The 26,142-nt window shown below is 41.2% G+C and overlaps 1 protein-coding gene across 5 annotated transcripts in view; it reads left to right on the top strand.

Annotated features, from left to right (window-relative positions):
* The window catches only part of LOC122554192 (ATP binding cassette subfamily A member 4b), a 151,409-nt gene that overhangs the window by 4,257 nt on the left and 121,010 nt on the right, over nucleotides 1-26,142 (top strand). For 3 of the 5 annotated variants that reach the window (XR_015758111.1, XM_087990480.1, XM_087990477.1), the window contains exons 2-5: nucleotides 14,909-15,017; nucleotides 19,185-19,278; nucleotides 19,809-19,950; nucleotides 23,668-23,807. Coding sequence is in view for 4 of the 5 variants with exons in the window: in XM_087990480.1 (XP_087846606.1) it covers nucleotides 14,952-15,017; nucleotides 19,185-19,278; nucleotides 19,809-19,950; nucleotides 23,668-23,807 (442 nt within the window). In the remaining variant the exon portion in view is untranslated. Of the gene's footprint in view, nucleotides 1-12,884; nucleotides 13,057-14,908; nucleotides 15,018-19,184; nucleotides 19,279-19,808; nucleotides 19,951-23,667; nucleotides 23,808-26,142 lie in introns of all 5 variants that reach the window. The other 2 variants (XM_087990479.1, XM_087990478.1) reach the window with 2 other exon arrangements.

Raw genomic sequence — 26,142 nt, 5'->3', positions numbered from 1 at the left:
AGAAAGTGTTTGGGAGGACCTCTAAAGTCCCCTCCAAGACACACCCCACTCTAACTTGGAAATACATCAGCTTTCCCTTGTTGTCACTGCATCAAAATCCTGGAATTGTCGCTCTACGTGTTGGAGGCTGAGGGTGACCTTATGGAGGTTTATAAAATAATGAGGGGCATAGATAAGATAAATAGCCAAGGTCATTTTCCCAGGGTAGTGGAGTCCAAAACTAGAGGGCATAGGTTTAAGGTTGGAGGAGAAAGATTTAAAAGGGACCTAAGGGGCAACATTTTCATGCAGAGGGTGGTGCATGTGTGGAATGGGCTGCCAGAAGAAGTGGTGGAGGCTGGTACAATTACAACACTTATAAGGCATCTGGATGAGTGTATGAACAGGAAGAGTTTAGAGGAAAATGGGCCAAGTGCTGGCAGGTGGGACTAGATAAGGTTAGGATATCTGGTCAGCATAGACGAGTTGGGCTGAAGGGACTGTTTCCGTGCTGTACATCTCTATAACTCTGACTCTATAACAGTACCGGCATGTACCTGCAGCACAACAGCATCAGTGTTTCAGGAAGGCAGACACCACCACAGTCTTGGGGCACTGAAGGATGGCCATTGAATGCTGACCTTACCAATCATGAGTTGTGGGCATTGATAACATAAAAAAGAGACAAGACCAAATTATTAATAATGTCAACCAAGAAAGAAAGTTGGGTGATCAGAAATGTAAGGATCTGTTACTGAGGGAGCCAGAAGTGGATTTTTTTTAGATTAGATTAGATTACTTACAGTGTGGAAACAGGCCCTTCGGCCCAACAAGTCCACACCGACCCGCTGAAGCGCAACCCACCCAGACCCATTCCCCTATATTTACCCCTACACCTAACACTATGGGCAATTTAGCATGGCCAATTCACCTAACCTGCACATTTTTGGATTGTGGGAGGATATGATGGAGATGTGCTTGGAGGGACTATAAAGATGATGGAAGAGAAACCTGCAGGAGAGAAAGAGACAGGAATTCAGGGATAGAGTGGGTGGATATCTGAGAGGAAAAGTATGGTTTTGTGGGTGAGCCAAAGCAGAAAATAAGAACAGGTCACTGAATTGATAGACTCTGGTTTGGTGATGAAGAAATGTAATAGCTTCTCCTGTGGGTATTAAAGAGAAATAGCTAGGTTGCAGGGTGTAAGGAATGGGTTAATATCAGAGAATATGACTTGTCTTTGCTCTACAGAATGATTCTAGGATCATAGAATCCATACAGTGAGGATAGAGACCATTCAGCTCCCCCCCACTCCCCCACTCAAAGAACATCCCATCCGGACCCACTCCCCTACAATATGCCACACATTTACCATGGCTAACCCACCTAGCCTGCACATCACTGGACACTATGGGGCAATTTAGCATGGCCAATTCACCTGAACTGCACATGTTTGGACTGTGAGATGAAACCGAGAATAGACACCAAGGCCTGATAGAGTTACTTATTTTGGTTCTGTCTTCACAAAAGAGGGCACAGATAACCTCCCAGAAATATTAAGGAACCAAGAGAGGGAGGACAGATCTTAAGGGAATCAGTATTAGTCAGAAAATAGTGCTGGGGATATTAATGGAGTTAAAGGCTGACAAATCACCAGTCCCTGATAATCTACATCCCAGAGTACTAAAGGAAGTGGCCTTGATATATTGGATACTTTGGAGGTCTCATCATCTTCCAGAACTCAATTGAATCTGTGACAATACCACGGCTTTAAGAAGTACATTTTGTCCTATTTTTTATGAAGTCAGATTGAGACAGAGAGAATGAGCAGTCTGTTCCAAGTCAATAAAGTGAATAGTTTGTGATGCCTTGGGCTTTCTTGTAAAGTTGGAACAATAGAAGCAGCATGACTGAGTGGGATCAAGTTCCCACAGAACCACAATTTTAGTTTTAGCTTTCAGTATTTGCTGGGGTCTTGCAGCTGCATGTGGAAGCTGTTTTTATTTCTCTCTCTGCTACAGCTAAAAGCTGGGGTTCTCTGCATACGGCTAAGATTACATGTGAGATTATCTATTTTACTGACTTTGCCTTTGCCAAGGGTGTGTTTCTGGGATGTTAGTATATTGGCACAGTTGCTGTTTAGTAATTACTTAATCTATTATACTGTTATGTTTTCCAGTAGAGTTAAGTTTTTCCAAATCTCCATTCTTTTATTTGTATTTTATCTAGTGTATAAGAATAAAATGTGTTTTGATTCAAACCTGGTGGTTTGACCAATCGAACTGCATCTGGAACACAATGCCCTACATTTGCCATTAAAAATAAGAAAAGAAGTTGAGGTCTGGGCTTTCTTCTTAAAATATTTTTAGGGGGTTTTATCTGGTCCATAACAACTCTGGATCAGTTCCTAAAGATTTGAGGGTGATAAATGTGACCCCATGATGTTATAAAGGAAAGAAGAGAAAAGAAAACAGTATTACAGGCCAGTTAGTCTAACATCAATAGTGGAGAAAGTGCTAGAAACTATTATAAAAGACGTGAATATTTGGAAAGCGTCAACAGGATTGGATAGCTGGTTTATGAAAGCCATTCATGCTTAACAAAACTACTGGATTTTTTTTTAGAATATAGCCATTAGAATAGATAAAGGAGAACCAATGGATGTGATGTACTTGGATTTTCTTGGTAGATAAGGTCCCTCATAAGAGGTTAATGGATAAAGTTAAAACACATGAAATAGGAGTAAAATATTAGCATGGATTAAGAATTGATAATAAGACAGGAAGTAGAGGGTGGGATTAAATAGTCCTTTCTTCCAAGTGACAGTCAATGAAAAGTAGGGTGCCACAAGGATCAGTGTTTGGGCACCAGCTAAACTAGGTGGATTGTGACATGTGAGGCTTCAAGATGATCTAGACAAGTCGAGTGAGTGGGTAAACACATAGCAGGTGCAGTACAATATGACTAAATGCGATTTATACACTTTGGTGTAAAAAAGCAGAAAGGCGCAGCATTACGTAAATGGTGATATATTGGGACGTGTGGATCTACAAGGAGATCTGGGTGTCTTTCTACAACAATCAATAAAAGTAGCCAGGTAGGTACTGCAAGCAACTAGGGAGATGCATAGTATATTGACCTTCATTACAAGAGGATTTGAGTTCAGAAGTAGGGACACCTTATTGCAGTTTTACAGAGCCTTGGTAAGATCACACCTGGGATATAGTGTGTAGTTTGGGTCTCCCTATTTAAGAAAGCATTTACCTGCCATGGAGGGAGTGCATTGGAGAGTCACCAGAATGGCAGAAGGAGAGATTGGTTTATCTTGGCCTGTATTGACTAGACATTTGAAGGATGAGAAGGGATCTGATTCAAATGCATAAAATTCAAGTCGGGTCTAGTGTGAGCCAAATTTGAAGGCAAATATTTTTCCTGGTCGAGAAGTCCAGAACCAGGGCTCAAAGATTCAGGATATGGGGGAGACAATTTAGGACAGAGAGGAGGTCAAATCTTTCATTAAACGTGTAGTGAGCCAGTAGGATTCTATAAACAGGAGGCTGTGGAGGCCAAGTCACTGAATGTATTCAAGATAACCTTTTAGATTCTAAAGGAATCAAGGAATGTAAGGTGGAAGTGTGAATATGGCACTGAGAGGATTAGCCACAATCATATTGAATGGGAAAGCAGGCTCACAGGGCTGAATGGTCTATTCCTCCTAGATTCTATATGTCTTAAGAGTGGTCAAGGCAGATATGGTCATGGAAAGTTTACAAATTATGCATTAGGGATACTAAAGTTTGCACCTCTTGGATCTGAGTTCACAAATACAGGAAAAATAGCCAGAAGACAATTCAGTTGAGGAATACTGAATATTTTCCCAGTGACAACATCAAGAATGGATGGGCATGGTTTGAAAGTCAACAGTTCACAAAGTATTGTGGAGAATGAAGGGTCAATGCCGTGGTAGTCTGAGTGTCATTGGAAATGTCTGTGAAGCATGAACAGTCTGAAGAACTCCTCTTGAGCTGCCAAATGTTACATTCAAACCTTTCTTGTCAGACAGCTCCATAAAGCTTCAGCACATTTTAATAAACAATATATTTGAGTATTTGTAGAAAAAACTATGCCAGACTAAATTGATGAATTTTATTAACATGCGCATCGAAACTATTTACTCAAATAACTTGTTTTTAATTATCAAGCATAAACAAATGGAATGCAGTACGTTTTGATTCCAAAAATGTTGAGAAAACGTCACATAAGAAATTGGTTATAAAATTTGAGGTCTAAGGTATAATGGGTCAGGCATCTTATATATTACAGATAAATGTGAATTAATGACTTTGAAAATGAAGATCCTGATGAGACGAATGTGTGACATAAGGGGAAAGGAGAGTATCAGGATGCAGGACTTCAGCAGGAGTGTCAGAGAAAATTGTGGGAACATCGAAGAAAGTAGCTGAAAAGAAATTAAAATGGCATGGTCATCTATTATGGAAATACAGAGGAAATGTGGTGGAATGAAGAATAGAGATGGGACTGCCAAGAAGAAGGAGAAGAGAAAGGTGTAAGAGCCAATGGAAAGATGCAGTGGTAGGAGACTTGAACAGAGCAGGTTTGGAAGAGGAATGGATGACTGAGAGGAGGGAATAGAGAAAAGTGATAAACCTGAATGTGGTAATCCCAAGAAAAACATAAGAAGCCAGAGAAGAAGGTGAAGAGAAATGAAGAGTTTGGCGATATGTACTGAACTGTTGGGGCGAGGGAAACTTGATTATGATCTATAAATGTTGGATAAAATCCAAAATGGACACATAAGTGTGTATTTAATATCAATAAGGACATTGACATAAATCAAGAAGCTGGTAATGAAGGTATAAGGTATTGAAGAAATGTGTGAGACAATTCACATTTACAAGAAATGAGAGAATATAATTTTGCTTAAGTAAAAACTGGAGCTGAGTTTATTGGAGCAGAGAAGTGTTATTGTCGTATCAAATGTTTTGAATACACTTGGTACGCAAAAAGTGAGAGATTATTTCTTCTGATATATGAATTGGTAATAAGATGGGTATGAATTTAGTTTAAATGCTAGAAATATAAAAAGTGTGGTTAAAATAATACTGTTGATGTAGAGTAATTATAAATATGAATATTATCCCAAGTGCCCATTGAAGTTGAGACTATCACAACCTTTGAGAGGGAATTAGGTTAACAATGAATAAAGAATAGTAAGAGATAAAGGAGGAAGGTCAGAAACTCAATATTCATGGCAACAAAACATTGAGAAAAGGTAGAGAATGGAGTGAAGGAGAAGGGAAGGCTCTATTGATCCAGGAAATGATTATAGCACTGATGCGAGATGATTTTGATAAAGGATCAAAGATAGAATCTATTTGGGTCACAATTAAGGCAGAGCAGAGGAGCTTTGATGAGATTGGGTGTACTTTACAGGCCACCAAATAATGGGATGTAATTGGATGAGCAAATGTACGGGCAAATTACAGAAAGGTGAAAGAATAAAGCAGTGATAATGAGGGACAAATTACCCTAAATAGACCAGGATAGCAATACTGTCAAGAGCAAGGAAATGGAGGAATTCTCAACAATAGAACTTCATTGATGTCTTCCAGTCTGTAGAGCAGGAAGTGATGCTGTATCTAGTTTAAGGAATTAACTGGATTGGGTAGAGGTGGTTTAAGTGTAAGAGCATCTGAGGAACCCAATATCAACTTTAGAATAATTATGGAGAAGGACAACGTGGCCACAAGTGTAAGGCTCTTAACTAGAACTTCAGTGACTTCAGATGTCATCTTGACTGGGTGGACCAGAACCAAAACTGTCAGAGAATACTTTAAATGAATAATGGGAGGACTTCAAAGGAGAAAATGACATCTAATGTAGGCACATTCAGAGCGAGAGCATCAAGGGTGACCAAGGATATAGAACCTAGAATAAGACAGAACAAAGAATGGTAAGTTATTCAAGGAACACGTTCACAGCCCACTGACTGAATTGCAGTATAACATAAAAGAAAAAGCTAATATAAAAATTAGATGGCCAGATTAAAATTATACAACATGTACTAATCATGTCACAAAAATTGACAAGTTTATCAAGTAAAAGGGAAATGTTGAATGGGATATTAAAAGAATAAAATGGAATTAAATTTATGATAAAATTACAAACTAATTCAACATTCCTATGTTATAGACACTAAAGTTCACTTAGATTTTATCACTTAAGAGGTTGATTGAGAACCCAAACTATGTGTTGAAAGGACAACATTAATATGTTTCCATGCTGCATTTTAAAGGGTATAATTTAGTCAAACCTTTGAGTTGCTCTGGTTGCTCTGGGCATGATGGGGTTGGCCAGTTCTGAAATTATTTCAGTTGTATCAGGACTTATCCAAACCTAGTTCAAATATGAACCTTTTTGTGCTTGTAGAGTTTTGAGCATTTTAGCATGAAGAATGTTGTCATCCTGTTTTAAGGAAGGGTCACTGGACCCGAAACGTTAACTCTGATTTCTCTCCACTGATGCTTCCAGACCTGCTGAGCTTTTCCAGCAATTTCTGTTTTTGTTTCTAATTTCCAACATCCACAGTTCTTCAAGTTTTTAAATATCTGGTTATTTGTTTTTGCTTTGTAACATACTTGTTCACTTGGCTAAAAAGAAAGCTTAAGACAAATTTAAGATCCGTAATTCCCTCCCTAAGGATATTGTGGGTCAACGTACAATGCACAGAGTGCAGCAGTTCACCATCACTTTCTTTTGGGCAACTAGGGACTAAATAAATGCTGGCCAGCCAGCGACAAACACATCCCGTGAGTGAATTTAAAAAAAATTAGTGAAGCAAACTGAATATAGAGGCGTAGAGGAATCAATCTCGGAATCATAGAATGGTCTCCCTCTTTGCTGGAACCAATTAGTCCACTGCATCTATTCTGGCTGTTCGAAAGAATAATTCTCTTTGAGTCTCTCCCTTGTTTCTTCCGGGAGCTCCACACATACTTCCTTTTCAGATAATAATCCAATTCCGATTGAATACCTCAATTGAATCTGCCTCCACTATACGCTCATGCTGTGCTTTCTAGATCCTAAACAGTCACTGCCTGAAAAAGCTGTTGCTGTTGTTTCGTTAGCCTATTATGGGATCAATTAGATCAGTTGCTTGGGAAACCGGTTTGCAAAGCAGACTGATGCTAACGGCACAGGTTCAATTCATGCATGAGCTATGGTCACCATGAAGTTCCTGCCTTCTCAACTGTACCCCTCACCTGAGTTGTAGTGACACTCTGGTTAAACTCAGCATTAGTCATCTATCTCTAATGAGAGAGAGACTGTCTGGGACTATGGTGACATCTTGGACAGGTTTAACATAACTTCTTTGCACTTCTATTCTATGCCCTTGTTCATAGGTCCCAGGATATCACATGTTTTATTAACAATTCTGTCAACATGACCTGACATCTAAAGTGGCGATCTAAATAAAAGAGAATTAGATGGACAAACAGAAATTACACAAGTGCATTAGTGGCTACCAGAAAAGAGAACTCAAAAACCAATTATGAAAGATGAGTATTAAAAGGTTGGCTAATAAATACTAAAGGGAAAGCTGAGGTTTATTTAAGGACAGAAAAGGCAATTTTTTTTATGGAGGCAAGGTCATGACTGAGCACAATCTACATCTAAATTCACTACAGAAGAGGATACTATCAATGAATCAATAAATGAGTTGAAAGTGACATCATTGGATAGGATGAAAATAAATGGAGGGGATGTATGTTAAAGTTTTACAGTCCTCAAAGTAGAATAGTCACTCAGTTCATTTGGACTTTGTCTTCTGTTGTGAGCAAAGGTTAGAACAAAGGATTACAAGAACTAGGAGCAGGACTAGGCAATTCAGCCCCTTGAGCCTGCTCCACCATTCAATATGATCATGGTTGATGACATCTCAGCCTTAACTCCACTTCCTTGCCTGCTCTCCAAAACCCTTCAACCTGTTACTAATTAAAAATCTATCTATCTCCTCCTTAAATTAATTCAATGTCCCAGCATCCATTGCACTGTGGAGGTAGTGAGTGACACAGATTCATGACCCTATGAGAGAAGAAATTTCTCCTCATTCCTGTTTTAAATCTGCTACCACTTATCTTAAATATGTGACCCCCTCATTCTAGACTGCCCCATATGAAGAATCATCCTTCTATGTCCACTTTGTCAATTCAGTGTAGCATCTTATCTTCCTCAATTAGATCTCCTCTCATTTATCATAGAATCTCTAAAGTGAGGAAACAGGCCATTTGGCCCAACAACTCCACACCAACCCTCCAAAGAGTAACTCACTCAGACCCATCCCCCTACCCTATGGGTGGCACGGTGGCACAGTGGTTAGCACTGCTGCCTCACAGTGCCTGAGACCCGGGTTCAATTCCCACCTCGGGCGACTGACTGTGTGGAGTTTGCACATTCTCCCCGTGTCTGCGTGGGTTTCCTCCAGGTGCTCCGGTTTCCTCCCACAGTCCAAAGATGTGCAGGTCAGGTGAATTGGCCATGCTAAATTGCCCGTAGTGTTAGATAAGGGGTAAATGTAGGGGTATGGGTGGGTTGCGCTTCGGCGGGTTGGTGTGGACTTGTTGGGCCGAAGGGCCTGTTTCCACACTGTAATGTAATCTAATAATCTATATTTCCCCTGACTAATGCACCTACATATCCCTGAACACTATGGACAATTTAGCATGGCCAATTCTCTTGGATTGGCCATGCTAAATTGTACATCTCTTTGGATTGTGCTCTGGAGGGAAACCAGAGCACCTGGAGAAAACCCACACAAAATGTGCAAATTCCACACAGACAGTTGCCCAAGGCAGGAATCGAACCCAGATCCCTGGCGCTGTTAGGCAGCAGTGCTAACCACTGAGCCACCGTGCCACCCAAGAAGACGAGAAGTAAACCCCGTCACCTACTTGCCCTCAGTTCTCAAACGTAGTCAGTAGGATTCAAACCTGCAATGGGAAACCCACATGGAGTTCAAGTCCATCGCCTTAACCACTCAGCCACGACTACTGAGCTCATTTTTCTAAACTCCAGAGAGTACAGGCCTAAACTGCTCTGTCCCTCTTCATAAGACTCAAATCAATCTAGTGAGCTTTCTCTGAGAAAGTAGACTGTAGATTCTGGAGCGTCAGAGTGAAAAAGCATGGCACTGGAAAAGCACAGCAAGTCAGGCAGCATCTGAGGAGCAGAAGAATTGATGTTTCAGGCATAAGTCCTTTCTGATGAAGGACTTATGCCTGAAATGTTGCTGTTCCTGCTCCTCAGATTCTCCTGGAGATGCTGTGCTTTTCCAGCACCACATTTTTCGATCCCAATACAATTACATCCCTCCTCAAATAAGAGAACCAAAATTGTCTGGAATACTCCAACTACGGTCTCATTAATGCCTTGTACAGTTGCAGCAACATTTTCCTCCATACATACTTTAGTCCTTTCGCAATATATGCCAAAACTCCATTTGCCTTCCATATTACCTGCTGTACCTGCATACTAGTTTTACATAGAACGTAGAACAGTATAGTACAGGCCCTTCGACCCTCAATGTTGTGTCGACTTTTTATCCTACTCTAAGATCAGAATAACCTTCATATCCTTTATTGTGCTATCTTCAATGTGCCTATCCAAGAATCGCTTAAATGTCCCTAATGTACCTGATTCTACTACCACTGTTGGCAGTACATTCCAAGTACCCACCCTTCTTTGTGTAAAGAACCTATCTCTTTCATCTCCCCTAAACATTCCTCTAATCACCTTAAAATTATGCTCCCTTGTGACAGACATTTCTGCCATGGGAAAAAGTCTCTAGCTATTCACTTTATCTATGCCTCATCATCTTGTACATCTCTATCAAGTCACCTCTCACCCTTCTTCACTCCAATGAGAAAAGCACTAGCTCCCTCAACTTTTCGTCATAAGACATGCCCTCAAGTCCAGGCAACTTCCTGGTAAATCTCCTCTTACCCCTCTCTGAAGCTTCCACATTCTTCCTATAATGAGGCAACCAGAACCGAACGCAATATTCCAAGTGTGGTCTAACCATGTCTCTATGGAGCTGCAGCATAACCTTGCAGCTCTTAAACTCAATCCCCCTGTTAATGAAAGCCCTTCTTAACAACCCTATTGACTTGGGTGACAACTTTGAGGGATCAATGAACCTAAACCCCACGATTGCTCTGTTCCTCTACACTCCCCAAGAATCCTGCCTTTAACCCTGTATTCTGTATTCATATTCAACCTTTGAAAGTGAATGACTTCACACTTTTACAGTTGAACTCCATCTGCCACTTCTCAGCCCAGTTCTGCATTCTGTCAAAGTCCTGTTGCAACCTACAATAGCCCTCCACACTATCCACCACTTCACCAACCTTCGTGTCATCGGTAAACTTACTAACCACCCTTCCACTTCCTCATCCAAGTCATTTATAAAAATCACAAAGAGCAGAGGTCTCAGAACAGATCCCTGCAGAACACCACTGGTCACCAAGCTCCAGGCTGAATACTTTCCATCTACCACCACCCTCTGTCTTCTATGAGCCAGCTAATTCTGTATCCAGACAGACAGGTTTTCCTGTATCCTATCACTCCTTACATGGGCAACCTTATGAAATGCCTTGCTAAAACCCACATACACCTCATCCACTGTTCTATCTTCAGCAATGTGTTTTGTCACATCCTCATATAACTCAATAAGGTTTGTATGGCATGATCTGCCCCTCACAAAGCCATGCTGACTACTTCTAATCAAACTTTGGTTTTTCAAGTAATCATAAATCCTTCTCTCAGAATCCTTTCCAATACTTTGCCCACCATAGACATAAGACTGACTGGTCCATAATTCTCAGGATTATCCCTATTCCCCTTCTTGAGTAAGGGAATAACATTTGCTGCCCTCCAATCATCTGGCACTACTCCAGTGGATGGTGAGGACATAAAGACCATCACTAAATGCACAGCAATCTCTTCCCTCACTTCCTGCAGTACCTAAGGTGTATCCCATCTGGCCCAGGAGATTTCTCTATCCTTCGATGTTTTTTAAAATTTTCAGCACATCCTCCTTTTTAACATCAACCTGTTCGAGCGTATCAGTCTATTTCATGCTGTCCTCAGAAACATCAAGGTCCCTCTCAGTAGTGAATACTGAAGAAAAGTATTCATTAAGGACCTCCCTACTTCCTCTGACTCCAATTCCCTCCACTCCCTCTGATTGGCCCTACCCTCACTCTGGCCATCTTCCTGTTCCTCACATGAGGAATATGCAATTAATGTATGAGGGTATCCAGATCCCTCTGCACTGAAGCACTGAAATTTCTCTCCAGTTAGATAATAAGATGCCTTTTTATTCATCTGACCGAAATGGATAACTTCACACTTATCGATGCTAAACTTCAATTTCCAGCATTTGCCCCACAGACAGTCTCAGGCTAATGTGCTTACTATTGTCTATTCTCTCTCTCCCTCCTTTTTTAAAGTGTGGGGTTACATTAGCTACCCTCCAGTCCATTGGAACTCTTCCAGAACATATAGAATGCTGGAAAATGATCACCAATTTATCTGCTCTTTCTCGGGCCACTTCCTTAAGGGTTGCAGAGCATCAGACCCTGGGGACTTACCAGGTTCGAATCCCATTAATTTCCCCAATAACATTTCCTGACTAATAAGAATTTCCTTCAGTTCCTCCTTCATGCTCGACCCTCTGTCCACCAGCATTTCCTAAAGGTTACTTGTGTCCTTCTTAGTGAAGGCAGATCCACAGTATTTGTTCAATTGGTCTGCCATCTCTTTGTTGTCCATTATGAATTCACCTGATTCTAACTGCAAGGGACCTACATTTGGCTTCACCACTCTGTTCCCCTTCACATATCCCTGAAGCGATCCATTTTTGTGGGAAGAATGAGGCAAAGGAATGTAACATAAATTTTAAAGAAGGCACGGGAACCGAGACCTAGGGTACTAGTTTTGGATGGTAGCAGGATAAGTTGAGAAGTCTGTTAAAAGGCATTTGGGATCTTTGGCTTTATAAATAGAGGCATAGAGAACAGGATGTTTTGCTAAGGCTTTATAAACACTGGTTAGACCTCAGCTGCAGCAGCATGTCCAATTCCAATATTATGAAAAATGTCAATGCCTTAGAGAAAGTGCAGAAGAATTTTATTAAAATGCTGAGACAGATGAGGCCTTTAGTTATGTGGAGACCCTTGAGAAGTCAGAGTTATTCTTCTTAGAATGGGAAAAGTTAAGAGGAGATTTGTTTGAAGTGTTCAAAGTCATTCAATGTTTTGATGAAATAAATAAGAAGAGACTGCTTTCAGTCCAAAATAGTCAGGGTAGCAAAGGATGCAGATTTAAAATGACTGGCAAAAAACAGAGTTTTCTTTATATTGCTGTGATCAGGAATGTCCTGCCTGAAAGGAAGGTGGAAGCAAATTCAATAGTTGCATTCAAAAGAGAATTAGATAAATACTTGAAAGAACAAAATAGGGTTACAGGGCTATTCTGAAGGCTCAGTGGGTAGGATTAATCGGATACCAGCACCAAAGAGCTGGCACAGACACAGTGGGCTGAATGGACTCCTCCTGTGCTGTATTATTCAATGAATCTATGAAAAAGGCTTAAAGCAGAAAAGTTGTAAAGCTCCAAAATAATCCTGTACCAATACTGACACAATGGCTTCTTTCTGCACTGGGATTTCTAAGAACAAAACTCCCAGGACTGTACTCTCTGAGAGAGAATGTTGCCAGTAGTATTCCAGGAATAAGTTTTAGCTTGAAATGAAATGTCAAGAGTTGTTTGATATGTTCTTGAAATAAAAATGGAGGCCTTGGTGTTTTCTGGTTTCTTTTCAGGTCTGCCCTAGTTCTTCATCTCTCCTACTGGTGCTACTGTAGAAACAGACAGCACTGCCACCTTACAGCCCCAGGGACCTGGGCTCAATTCCAGCCTTGGGTGACTGACTGTGTGGAGTTTGCATGTTCTCCCTGTGCCTGTGTGGGTTTCCTCCCACAGTCTAAAGGTGAGGTGAGTTGGTTATGCTCAATTGTTCATAGTGTTCAGGGATGTGTAGGCTAGGTTCGTTTGTCAGGAAAATTATAGAGTGGAATGGGTCTGGGTGAGATACTCCTCGGTGTGGCCTGTTGGGCCGAAGGGCTTGTTTCCACACTGTAGAGGTTCTATGAAATTACTTTTAAAAGCGATCTAAAAAAAAGTCATTAATATTTGAAGTATTAACTTGCCATTTCTCTTTATGTAATACTGCTATTTATTCACCTGCTATGCATTTCCTTAAAACGGCATATTTATATAACGCCTCTCACCAGGCATCTCAAAGGATGTTACAACCAATGGAGCACTTTCAATGGACAGTCATTGGTGTAATGCAGCAAACAGAGCTGCCAATTTGCACAAAGCAAACTCCCACAAACATCCTTACTTCGAGGCAGTCCCTCTGAGATTGTGGGTAATTTGCTTCCATTCTGGTTGAAGGGGTTTTGAAATGGCCAATAAGATCAATCTGCACACTCTGCCATGTCAGGGGTCAATGGTGCTCAGATTGTCAGGTAGATGAATGGTTTGGGGATTAATGCTGTCGCCAACACCTTCACTTCCTACTTACATGTTATGGATGAAGTCTTTCAAAATTTCTAGTGCTATCCTGAATGAACCCTTGGTCAGCCAACAAGTCAGGGAGTCCCATGTGTTTTGACGATTTCTTCAAGGATACTTAAAGGACATCCCTAAGGCACTTCTCCATCATCATGGTAATGTTTCCTGAGTTCTGGGTAAAGCAGTTCATAGAATCATTGAATTGCTACTGTGCAGAAGCAGGTCATTCAGCCCATCAAGTCTGCACTGACCCTCTGAAGGGCATTCCACCCAGAACTACCCCACTACCTTATCCCTGTAACACTGCATTTCCCATGGCCAATCCATCTAACCTGCACATTCTGGGAGGAAACAGGAGCACCTGGAGGCAACCTGCACAGACAGGGGGCGGATGTGCAAACTTCACACAGATCTTCACCCAAGAGTGGAATCGAACTTGGGTATCTGGTGCTGTGAGACAACAATGCTAACCACTGTGCCACCATGACAGTTGCTTCAGGAGTATGAAGGGCTTTTGCCCAAAACGTCGATTTTGCTGCTCCTCGGATGCTGCCTGAACTGCTGTGCTCTTCCAGCACCACTAATCCAAAATCAGGAGTATTGTGTCAAGCATTTGAATAAGCAGACCTGCCCAGGGGAGCTGCTTTCAAGTGTTTAACACTTTGATGCTGGGCATTTCAGTTTGTGAGAGGATGTTACTATTGGACACCACCCCGCTTTCTTGCTGCTGAATTTGGAAGATTCAGCAATGGCACGAGAGGTGGTTCTCACCCTGTGCTTTAAAATAATGCCATGGGATCTTTCACAGCCACCCAAACAGACAATAAGAGCCAACGTTTTGTATGTTATCCAAAGCAGATCACAAAAATGCAACACTCCCTCAGGACTGCACTGAAAGATCAGGTTTGATTTCTGTGCTTAAGACCTGCAGAGTGGGATTAGAATCCACAATCTTATGACTCAGAGGAATGAGTGCTCCTACCAAACTCACTTCTGTGATTTGTGTTTTCATTTCCGATTTGTTTTGTTTCAGCTTTCAGCACCTCTGCTGTTCTAGTGGCTAACTCTGCCAAACATTCTGCGACTCTCCTGCTCTGTGTAGTTTAGCTAATCACTGGTTTAACCAGCTATTTACAGAGGTTTAAGGATGTCTGAATCCAGCACCAGCATCTCCTGAACTGTACCTCCTTCCTGTTTTTAAAAATAATTCAATTGTTTCAGTCAATTGTAAAGCTGATGTCTTCAGGGGTTGCTGTTTATTTTGTAGAATTGCACACACTAAATGACCGTAGTGGGAGAGAGGCAAGAGAATGAGCTCCTCCAATCAGATCTCTCTGCTGCTTTGGAAGAACTGGACGCTCAGGAAGAGACAAAAGGTCAGTGCCTGAACAAAGGCTTGCATTCATTCCCACATCACTTAACAGGAGAAAGGAAGTAGAATAAAGAGACCATTAATAAGGGATCAAATGTTGTGTAAACAAGTCCAGACATTGGACCAGCAGATTGTCAATGAGATCAGTTAGCTATTTTTACTTTATCGACTGCAACATGTATCCATACAGCACCCTCAACACACATCCAAAAGCATTGCACAGGAATATCGTCAAATGAAATTTGATGTCAAACCACATACACACATGACCAAATACTTCGTCAAAGAGGTGGGTTTAAGGATAGCCCTAAATGGGGTAAGACAGGCGGAAAGTTTTAGGGAGGGGATTTCTGAGGTTGCAGCCCAGTCGCCAATGCTGGAATGATTTAAATTAGAGATACTGAAGTGGCCAGAATTGAAAAAGCACTGATATCTTAGAGAGCTATAAGGTTGATAGGGATGGGCAAGGCCACACATTGTGACTTGAAAACAGGGATGAGAATTTTAAAATCCAGGTGTTGCTTAGCCAGGGGCTAAGGTGGGTCAGTGAGCACCAGCGTCAAAGGTGAATGGGACTTTTTGTGACTTTTTGTGAGTTGAGATATAGACAGAGGAACATTGTATTTAATCAGATGATTCAGATTTCATTTTGCTTATATCTGGCTTGCAGTCAGTTACCAGGTAAGAAGCTGAATACAATTCTGAAATTGCACACAAAGGGAAGTTCTCTCCTCTATTTGGCCCGAACTCTATCCTTTAGCAGCCAACACCAGTTACCAATATGAGAATTCCACAATGCCCTTTTATTTAGAAATGGGACTATTTAGAAATTGTAATTATTCCTCAAACCAAATTCATTATCCAACTACTGTGGTGAATGCAGTGAAAATGTTTAGTACAATAATGGTCTGGATTTTACATGATGTGGAGATGCTGGTGTTGGACTGAGATAAACAAAGTTAGAAGTCACATGATAGCAGGTTATAGTCCAACAGGTTTATTTGAAATCACAAGCTTTCAGAACACTGCTTCTTCATCAGGTGAAGACTTTATCTGACATAGGAGCAGTGCTCTGAAAGCTTGTGATTTCAAGTAAATTTGTTGAACTTGGTGTCTTGTGACTTCTGTCTGAATTTTACAATCAGTGATTAGGCAAAGGACATCAAAAAGATTGCCCACAAAGATGTAGCGATCATAGAGGCATTTTTTCCCTTATCTGTCGCTGTTTAAATCTGATCTCAAGTGCAAGAGATGTCTTGAAATGCAACAGCAGTTATGGGTGCAAACAGATTAAAGCCAATGATATCCCTATGGTTCGCACACAGCCAACAGACAGTTAAAAGTATTGAGGTAAAAACAATGACTGCAGATGCTGTAAACCAGATTCTGGATCAGTGGTGCTGGAAGAGCACAGCAATTCAGGCAGCATCCGAGGACAGGCAAAATCGACGTTTCGGGCAAAAGCCCTTCATCAGGAATATTCCTGATGAAGGGCTTTTGCCCGAAACGTCGATTTTGCCTGTCCTCGGATGCTGCCTGAATTGCTGTGCTCTTCCAGCACCACTGAGTTAAAAGTATTGATCTATCCTTTATTTATAATCAATATTTTCAGATAATGTCATAAATGTTTATGACTGATTTCAGATTAGACTAAAGTAAAAACAAACAAGCCTTTAATGAAGCAGAAAAATTAAAACATCCTAACTTTATCACATTATGGAGAAATTCGATCTTCCACCTACAAAATTAGTTTATCAGGATCAGTGAAGATGTTTTGTAGTAATTTTGAAGTTAGTGAACTGTTAAAAATACAGTTACACCTCACCCAACAAGATGCAACTGTTTGAAGATTTTGACAGCAAATCTAATAGCACAGAAGTGGGTATTGCCCTCAGTTTGTGCGTAGCGGACATTTCAATTTGTAGGAGCCTGCTCAGTGCAACTAACAGAGGTAGATTCACTCCTTACATTATTCTGTACCAGTTACTGACAAGTTTGTCATCATTACCATAGCCAATATCTGTACCAAGCAAACTAAATACAAACAGGTTTTAGATTAAATAGAAGTTGAATAAGAATGTAAGTTAGTTGCAACAAGTTAACATAATAATTAGGCTTTGGGAATTTAGATTTATACTATATCCCAATGCCATGGAAGATAGCTGCTAGCTATTTAATATAAGAACGGTTATAGCGATTGTTTATGATTTGGAGATGCCGGTGTTGGACTGGGGTGTACAAAGATAAACATCACACTATAATCTGGACTATAACCTGGTGTTGAGTGATTGTTTAGTGCACTTATACGGATGATTTACTAAGATGGCCTGGAGCTTGATAAAGCAAAATGCCTAGTTCATTGGAATAGATAGCTACTTTAGACTGTGCAAAGGCTGATGTTCCCAGACATCTTTGGTAAGGAATAATACATGGACAGTGCTGCAGGCAGTTGTAAGCTATCGTGCTGTAATATGAAAGTTAGACACCGTCTGAGAGCTGATGGCCACTGATTGGCCAACGGTGGTTGTGCTGAGCAGCAGGGTTTCTATAGGAAATACAACCACCTGTGTACCAGGATCACAGAGTGGCGCAAGCCACAGAGAGGTTATGTGGTGATGGGGGCTGCAGTTGTGGTGAGATGGACAGACAGTCTGGTAGCAAGGGCAGGGAAATGGCTTTCAGCAGATACCACATCCTGATGCCCAGAAAACTCAAAGTGTTTTTGACTGAGGGACATCAGTTCTCTCTCACAAACTGACTGCATGGCGACAGATCCTCCTGCAGCTGAGTTCACCTCAACAAAGGTGAATTAAGACCCTGAATGGACATTATTTGGTCACTGAAGGGACTCAATTGACAGTGACATGAAAAGGCCAACTATGGGATTTCCCTCACAGACCTTCAAGCAAGTAGGTCGAGGGTTCTATTGCAACATCAGCACAGCTAATTAAATATCCTTCAATGAGAGTGGAAGATTCCACCTCCAATAATCTTATTGCTCACGATCTGAGTTCTGCCCATACACCTTGAAGGTCATTTTTAACTCTCAGTGAACTGAGATACCTTCATCACATACAGAGGAATTCTCGGATCACAATGTATCTTTAACATGTTGATGCCAATAATTTTAATTTTTTAAACTCATTAATGGGATGTTAACTAGGTCAGCATTTATTGCTCCTAATTACCTAAATTAGGGCAACTAAAGAGTCGACTACATTGCTGTGGAGTCACGGGTAGCTCAGAGTAGGTGAAGATGGCAGATTTCCTTCCCTAAAGGGCATTAGTGAACAAGATGGGTTTTTAAACAACAATCAACAACAGTTAAGTGGTTCTCATTGAGCCAGCTCTTTATTCCAGCCATGGTGGGACTTATACCCATGTCCCCAGATCATTGGCCTTGGGTTCTGGATGCTAGTCAAGTGACATTACTACTACACTGCTGCCTCCATTGGATATGTCAGGCATATGGACAATCCAGGAAAAGATGTGAGGGAATATCACTAATTGATCTAGACAGTTAAATGCTGGTTTGATGACGAGCCATCGTTCTATTAACCAATGGCATTATCACTTCCATGTCACCTGTGCTTGGCAAGTATAGTGCTGTGCTCACAGCAGTGAAAGCTTTCCTTAAGTCTATTAAGACAAGAAGTGTGATTTGTTCCTGATCCTTTCTCTGGGATATGTCATTTGTCGGTCAAAGACACTGCTGACTTGATTTTTTTTCTGAATGCTAAACTGATCAGAGCTGACCAGTGCCAATGTAATTTGCCTCTAGCTATATTTATTTGGGATACAGCTCCTAGTAACCATGAACTAAGTCCACACATCAGTCCTGAAATGCAGCATAACTTGTTTTAAAGTGGTGCAAATTAGTTACAATACATTGGGGCAGGGGCCTGCATTCTGAAATGTGTGTTATGTTAGACTTGCAATACCAGTAAAATGTAACATCTGTTCTCAGCTCATCCAACTTGAAAGAGACTTTCAAAAGTTATTGATGTGATCAACTATTTACCTGGTTAGGAGATGTAATGGAAAATAATTGAGATAAAATTGAATTTGACCGGGAGGAAACCTGAAATTGTAAGGGCTTTTTCTCTCAACATGAACTTGTTGCTTTTTAACATTGTTCTTAAACTAATCCCTATTTTATAATCTTTACTAGCTCCGTTTTCTAGTGGAACTCGTCTGGCCCCTCTCACTGTTCTTTGTTTTGGTTTGGTTACGGAAATCAAACCCACTCTACCAACAACATGAATGTGAGTAAGAGCAAACGCTGTAACATTTCTCGTTGTTTCTAAATTGCTTCCCTGTAATTTGATGCCAGGAAGACTAGTCATCACTTTGACTCTCCAGTCGTATCAGCTCGAAACTGAACACAACAGTGTTTCACGAGGAGCTGCTGAGTGTAAGATTTTACAAGTGGATAATGTTGGCAGGACTCCCCATCTGTTTTTGGTCTGAATAATAACTGCATGCCACAAGCTGCCCTCATTCATCAATCTCTTTCCCCAAGAGGTGCATATTTCATGGACACAGAATGGCAGCAACAGAGCTATGGCACGGAGAAGCTTTCTGGTGCTTGGGCTGAAACTGAATAGTTGATACAGTTCCAAGGACACTTGCTTTAGCTGAAGTATTAATATAATCAAAAGAAACAGAATGAGAAACAGAGCTCCTTTCTTTGGAATCGGCAGCTTTGTTTTAAAAGAATTTAAATAAGTTTCTAAGAAGAATAAGCTTGCAGATAACATATTTTGAAACTTCTTTGCATGTTTTCCCTACTTAGGCCATTTTCCAAATAAAGCGATGCCCTCTGCAGGAATGTTGCCATGGTTACAGGGAATTTTCTGTAATCTGAACAACCCCTGCTTCCGCTACCCTACACACGGAGAATCTCCTGGTGTGGTTTCAAACTACAATAACTCCATGTAAGTATAGTTTCAGGATTTGAGACTGCAGTAAACATTTATTATATTGTGTTTGTAGCAAACCTAAAATCTGATGGTTACAGAATAAGTGCTGGCAGTAGTGACATTAGTGACAATATTAACAAGTTAGATGGGTAACTGTTTCACTTGAGGTGCTCTCACCTCCAACTTCAATGCCCTAAGCCACAGTGAGACAGTTTGTCCCATTCACCCTGGTCAATCTCCCTAGTACAACCCTCAGCTCTGTTCAATTTAACTCCAAGTAACCCAGATTTAAAAGGATATGGTGATCCATTAGCTCCATCCCACATTTGGTTAGACCACTTCTTAAAAAACGTGCTGGGTCATACTCTTGACTATTAAATGGCTCAATCTTTTAGGATCATCCTGGAATGCAAAGATTGCCTAAGACTTATTTTCATGATTGCAAACTGACTTCATAAACACCTTGGCCCAGCCTCCTCCAGCTCACCTCCAACAATGTCTGTCAGGAGCTGATGGAGCTTCTTTGTCACTAGGATGGAGGCCGTCTGATCAGCTGCCTCTGTTATGTACCTTCTTGCCCCCAAATTGCCTGGCTAAACTTTTCCTTAATGCTTCTCCTTGCCCTAACTCTGAACTCGCATGTTTCTCTCCTAACTCCTCTTGGACCATCTCTGAGCTCATCTTCACCATGCAATCCACCCTCACCCCTTGATCCTAATCCCATTAAACCGCCCAACTTCCCCTCCTGCCCTCCATGTCAGCCAATATTGTAAATGCATCGCTCTATTCAGGTGTTGTCCCTCCCAACTTTTATTTTTTCATCATCACTCTGCCCCTCAAGCAAACACTCCTTTGTTCTTGTAATCTATTGTCCCATCTGTGACCTCCCATTCCACTCCAAAGTCCTCGAACTTGTTGCCACCTCACAAATGCCTTCCCTTCTTTCCAGAAACTCCATCTTTGAATCTCACCAATCTGCCTCTACAACAGTATCTAAAAGGTTCTTTTCAAAGACAAAAATGCCATTCTATGTGACTATAACTGTGATAAAGATAAATGTTCCCTCCTCATCCTTCTAAAATTGTCTACAGCCTCTGATATAGTTGGCCACTCCTCCAAAGTCCCCCCTCCAATACCTTCTTCTTATCATCCAGCCAGGTGGGAATGGTATCACTTAGTTCTGTTCTGATCAATCCAGTTGTAGCCAGAGAATGACTAGTAATGGCTTCCCTTCCTGCTACCTCACAGTTACCTCTGGGGTTCCCTAGGGATTGACCCTTAACACCCTTAACACCCTCCTACTAGTGTCCCTCAGCAACATCATCCATCATCACAATGTTAGTCTTCACATCAGCCTAATGACACCCAGCTCTACCTCACCACCACCACTTCACTACTGGAGCTTAATTATCAGACTGTTTGTCCTTTATCCAGTACATGATGAGCAGAAATACCCTCTAATTAAATATTGGGAGGACTGAAGCCAACAATCTTGGTCCTCGTTCCAAAGTCTGTTTCCTACTCTATCCTTCTTTGTTAATATCCTGAGTTTAAACCAACCTGTTCACAATCCTGGAGTGATGTTTGATGCTGAGATGAGCTCCGGCCTCAGCTTTGCACCATCTTTAAGACGGCCTATTTGCATATCTGTAACATTGCTTGTGTCTGCACCTGGCTCAGCTCATCTGCTGGCAAAAACTCTCATTCGTGCCTTTCATACCTCTAGATTCAACTATTCCAATGTCCTGCAGACTGATCTCTGGTAGCACCTCAAGACTTGACTCTCACAGTATGCCGTTCATAAACTTGAGGTCATCCAATCATCTGCTGCACTTTTCCTAACTTACAGAAAATTCCATTTCCCTACCACCACTACATTCGTTGACCTGCAGTGGTTCTTGGTCAAGTAATTTCTTGATCTTAAAATTCTCATGCTTAGTTTTGATTTGCCCCTCCCACTTCCTGTGATCTCATTCAATCCACAACCCTCCAGGATATCTGCACTCCTCTACTTTGATCTTTCGTGCATTCCCGATCACAATCACTCTTCCAATGGCAGCTGTGACTTCAGTTTGGCCCTGAGTTCTGGAATGCCCTCTCTACCTTTCTCCCTCAGCTACTTCCTTCCGATACCCTTTAAGATCTACCACTTTTACCAAACTTTTAATTATCTGACTTCATTACTTTCTTTATGAATCAATGTCAGGCTCCTGTGAAGCACTTTGAAATGTTTAATCATGTTAAAGGTGCTACGTAAGTATAAGTTGTTGTTGTTGTCTGTCAACAGACAAATAGTTAGAGTTAACTCACTCCTCCATTCTTAAGTAAATGTGAAAGTAGTTTTAAAACTTTGAGAAAACCCTAAATGATTTAAATGTGAATGCTATTGATGTTTCAGTTATTCCTTAATCTGTTTTCATCTTTTACTGACATATCTCTTTTAGCTCCTGTCCTTCTCTCAGTGTTGTGACTGGCCAGTGCGTGATTCCATCCCATATTGACCTTTCTTCAATAGGGGCTTGAAAGTGAAGATTGGGAGATGAAGACATGCTGTGTGTCAAACCCCTTCGGTCTGATTAGTTTGCCTCCTACCATTGACCCAGCATGTTTTGCTATTGCAACGGATGACCAGACTGAGCTTAGTTGTAATGTCAATAGTGGCTGAGATCAAATATTTGGCCCCTGACTCATGGCAAAATGCATTAACGTTACTGAGCTCCCTTAGCAGTCTGATGTTGGAAATGTACCATGATAGCTAAGATTTGTATGTCTTTTTTGAATCCAGTCAAATGTGATAGTTATTTTAACATAGTTGACGTTTAATTATATTTTAAGGTATGATAAGTCATCCTGCATTGTGAAGCTTACTAAAGATAATTATGTTGAGGGCTGCATTCAGTCCATTGTAAATTCTGTCTGTTGAATTTTTGTGTATGTACTTATGGGAGGGGAGCTGTTATCCTCCTCATCCTTTTCTAAGTGCACTGACTCTTGCAAGCATATAGTTCCCAAGAGACTAACATCCTTCTACCTCCTCATTAAAGCGGTTATCCCTCATGCATGAATCAATGAATGACGGTGAGCAGGTAACAGTAAACAGTTTGTAACTGAGGCCTTGTCCTTACCTGATTTCAAACCATGCATATTTTCCCACAATGATCCAGGGTAATATACCTCCTGGTGGACAATCAAAGGTAGCATCATTAGTAGCATCCCTACTGCTGCAACAGAAGCTCCAAATTCCAGTGCCCCCTCAGAACTTAATGTATTTTGAAAGTGTTCATAATGCAAGTAATTAACTGTTGATCTGTAAATCCCTCCAATGCACCTACATCGGGAAGCAAGATTGGGAGAGTTTTCATGTCAGCCAGAACCGTGTGGTAGATGCAAAGGAAGCACCTCCTCACTTTAAAAGATTCCACATTCTAGTTCCTGACTTTCATTCTGAAGGACTCACTCACACTCACACTCTCACTCTGATCATGGAATCTGAAAGCTATTCCCCTCCCTCTCTATTCTAACAAGCTCTCTGAGGTCAGTTGTGGCATCACCAACTTCTGCCTTGGTTCTAATGAGCTGACTTAGTGCAGCTGAAGGGCCTAACATAAAACCCTGCAGCTCTGCTTCAACATTTACATTTATCCATGTACATTGTTAAAAGGTAGCAGCTGAAGGTTTGGATCACATGCTATGAAAACTAACGTTTTTGAATTCTCTGGTACTTTGTTTCAGACTTGCTCGAGTGTACGCAGATGTTCAGGAGCTGCTGTTTGATAAGCCTGAAATCTATAAGCTGAGGAAGATCTGGGATGATGTGTGTTTTCTGTCAGACTTCATGGATGTACTCAGAACGAATCCTAGAAAAGTTGCAGGCAAGAAGAAGCTCTATAGTCATCCTTTATCATAAGAAAGATTTGCATCATATACCTCCTTTCATAGAGCACTTGTATAGCACGGAAAAAGATCCTTTGGCCCAACTCATCCATGCTGACTAGGTTTCCTAAACTGGACTAGTCCCAATTGCCAGCATTTGGCCTATGTCTCTCTAAACCCTTCCTATCCATGTCACTATTTAAACACAATGGACAGGGAGGGAGATTGAAGCCAATGAAGTCACTTTGAAATATAATCATGGCTGTCTAGAAATTATTGATGGTAAAGAAAGAGGCCATTCAGTCCATACTGGCTTACTTGTGAGCAAAACAATCAATAGCCCAGTACCTACTCTTTCCCTGTCACCTTGGTAAATTTATTTCCTTCAAGTGGCCTTCTAATTTCCTTTTGAAACCATTGATCATAGAGTCAGAGAGTTATAGAGATATACAGCATGGAAACAAATCCTTTGGTCCAAATTGTCCATACCAACCAGATATCCCAAATCATTCTAGTCCCACCTGCCAGTACCTGGCCCATATTCCTCCAAACCCTTCCTATTCCTATACCCATCCAGATGCCTTTTAAATGTTGCAATTGTACCAGCCTCCACCATTTCCTCTGGCAGCTCAGTCCATACACGTACCACACTCTGTGTGAAAACGTTGCCCTGTAGGTCTCTTTTATATCTTTCCCCTCTCACCCTAAACCTATGCCCTCTAGTTGTGGACTCCCCCACCCCAGGAAAAGGCTTTGTCTATTTATCCTTTCCATGCCCCTCATGATTTTATAAACTGTGATAAGATCACCCCTCAGCCTCTGACGCTCCAGGGAAAACAGCCCCAGCTTATTCATCCTCTCCCTATAGCTCAAACACTCCAACCCTGGCAACATCCTTGTAAATCTTTTCTGAACCGATTCAAGTTTATCAACATCCTTCCAATAGGAAGGAGGCAATATTTGCTTCAACCATACCATTGGGCAACAAGTTCCAGGTCATTGCTACTCACTGCATAAAAGGATCATGAGTAATTCCAAAAGGTAAACATTTTGATAAAGCTATTTGTCTTGTATCCATCAGGACAATTTACAAGAATACAATTCAAGGGAAAACCAACATTTCTAGCCAATGAAAGAATAGTGCTGATTGGTTGGCAAGTGAAGTCTGATTACTAGAAGTATTACCACTGAAAATGCACCACTTAATGGAAATTGACAGTTTGCCAGGCTGTTAGATTTTAAACTAGGCAGGTTAACTCTGATGGTAAAAACAATGACTGCAGATGCTGGAAACCAGATTCTGGATCAGTGGTGCTGGAAGAGCACAGCAATTCAGGCAGCATCCGAGGACAGGCAAAATCGACGTTTCGGGCAAAAGCCCTTCATCAGGAAGGGCTTCCTGATGAAGGGCTTTTGCCCGAAACGTCGATTTTGCCTGTCCTCGGATGCTGCCTGAATTGCTGTGCTCTTCCAGCACCACTGATCCAGGTTAATTCTGATGGTCAAGGCATTGCCCTGAGAAATAAATCAGAGAGTAGTTGATTGAGCTGAAATTAACATGTTGATGTTCTTTCTGCAACTGTGCCAGATTTTTGTAAGAGCGATTTAATTAACGTTGGAGGAGTGGTAAGCACTGAGGCTGATACAAATTGACTGTGCCAGGACATAACTAGGCTGATAGAATGGGCAGACGAGTGGCTGATGGAATTTAATATAGAGAGGTGTGAGATGCCTGGAGGCATAGGTACATAGATCTTTGAAGGTGTTGGCATAAATTGGGAGACTGTTTGACAAGCTTCTGCAATTACAGGGCTGTCTGGACCAATGTATGTGTAGCTTTCCGTGCTCAAACAAATGAATGTTCTTTCTCACATTCCCACCTGCATCTGTTAGCCAAAACCTTAAATCTGTGTCCTGGAGTTCTTGCATCTCAGTGAATAGAAACACATTTTTCTTACCTACCCTGTCCAAGCCTGTCCTGATCATGCACATTTCTAACAAATCTCCCCACAATCTCCTTTGCTTCAAGGTGAACAACCCTGGCTTGTACAACCTAATCTTCTAAAATCCACTATTCCTGGAACTATTCTGGTAAATAACATTGTGCTCAAAGACACTTGGATCTTTCCTAAGATTTATTGACCAGTACTCTTGTAATGGCCTAACTAGAGGTTCAGCAAAACCTTACTGCTTTGTACCAAAGACAAGTTTGTTTACGAAGCTTGTCAAACAGTCTCCCAATTTATGCCAATACCTTCAAAGATCTATGTACCTATGCCTCCAGGCATCTCACACCTCTCTATATTAAATTCCATCAGCCATTCGTCTGCCCAT

This window comes from Chiloscyllium plagiosum, unplaced genomic scaffold (genome assembly GCF_037043375.1).
Source record: "Chiloscyllium plagiosum isolate Xiang-an unplaced genomic scaffold, Cpla_swu_hap1 HiC_scaffold_9, whole genome shotgun sequence".
In the NCBI taxonomy this organism is placed as follows: Eukaryota; Metazoa; Chordata; class Chondrichthyes; order Orectolobiformes; family Hemiscylliidae; genus Chiloscyllium; species Chiloscyllium plagiosum.
Note: the sequence above shows the minus strand (reverse complement) of the source record. Positions and strands in the feature narration are given on the sequence as shown.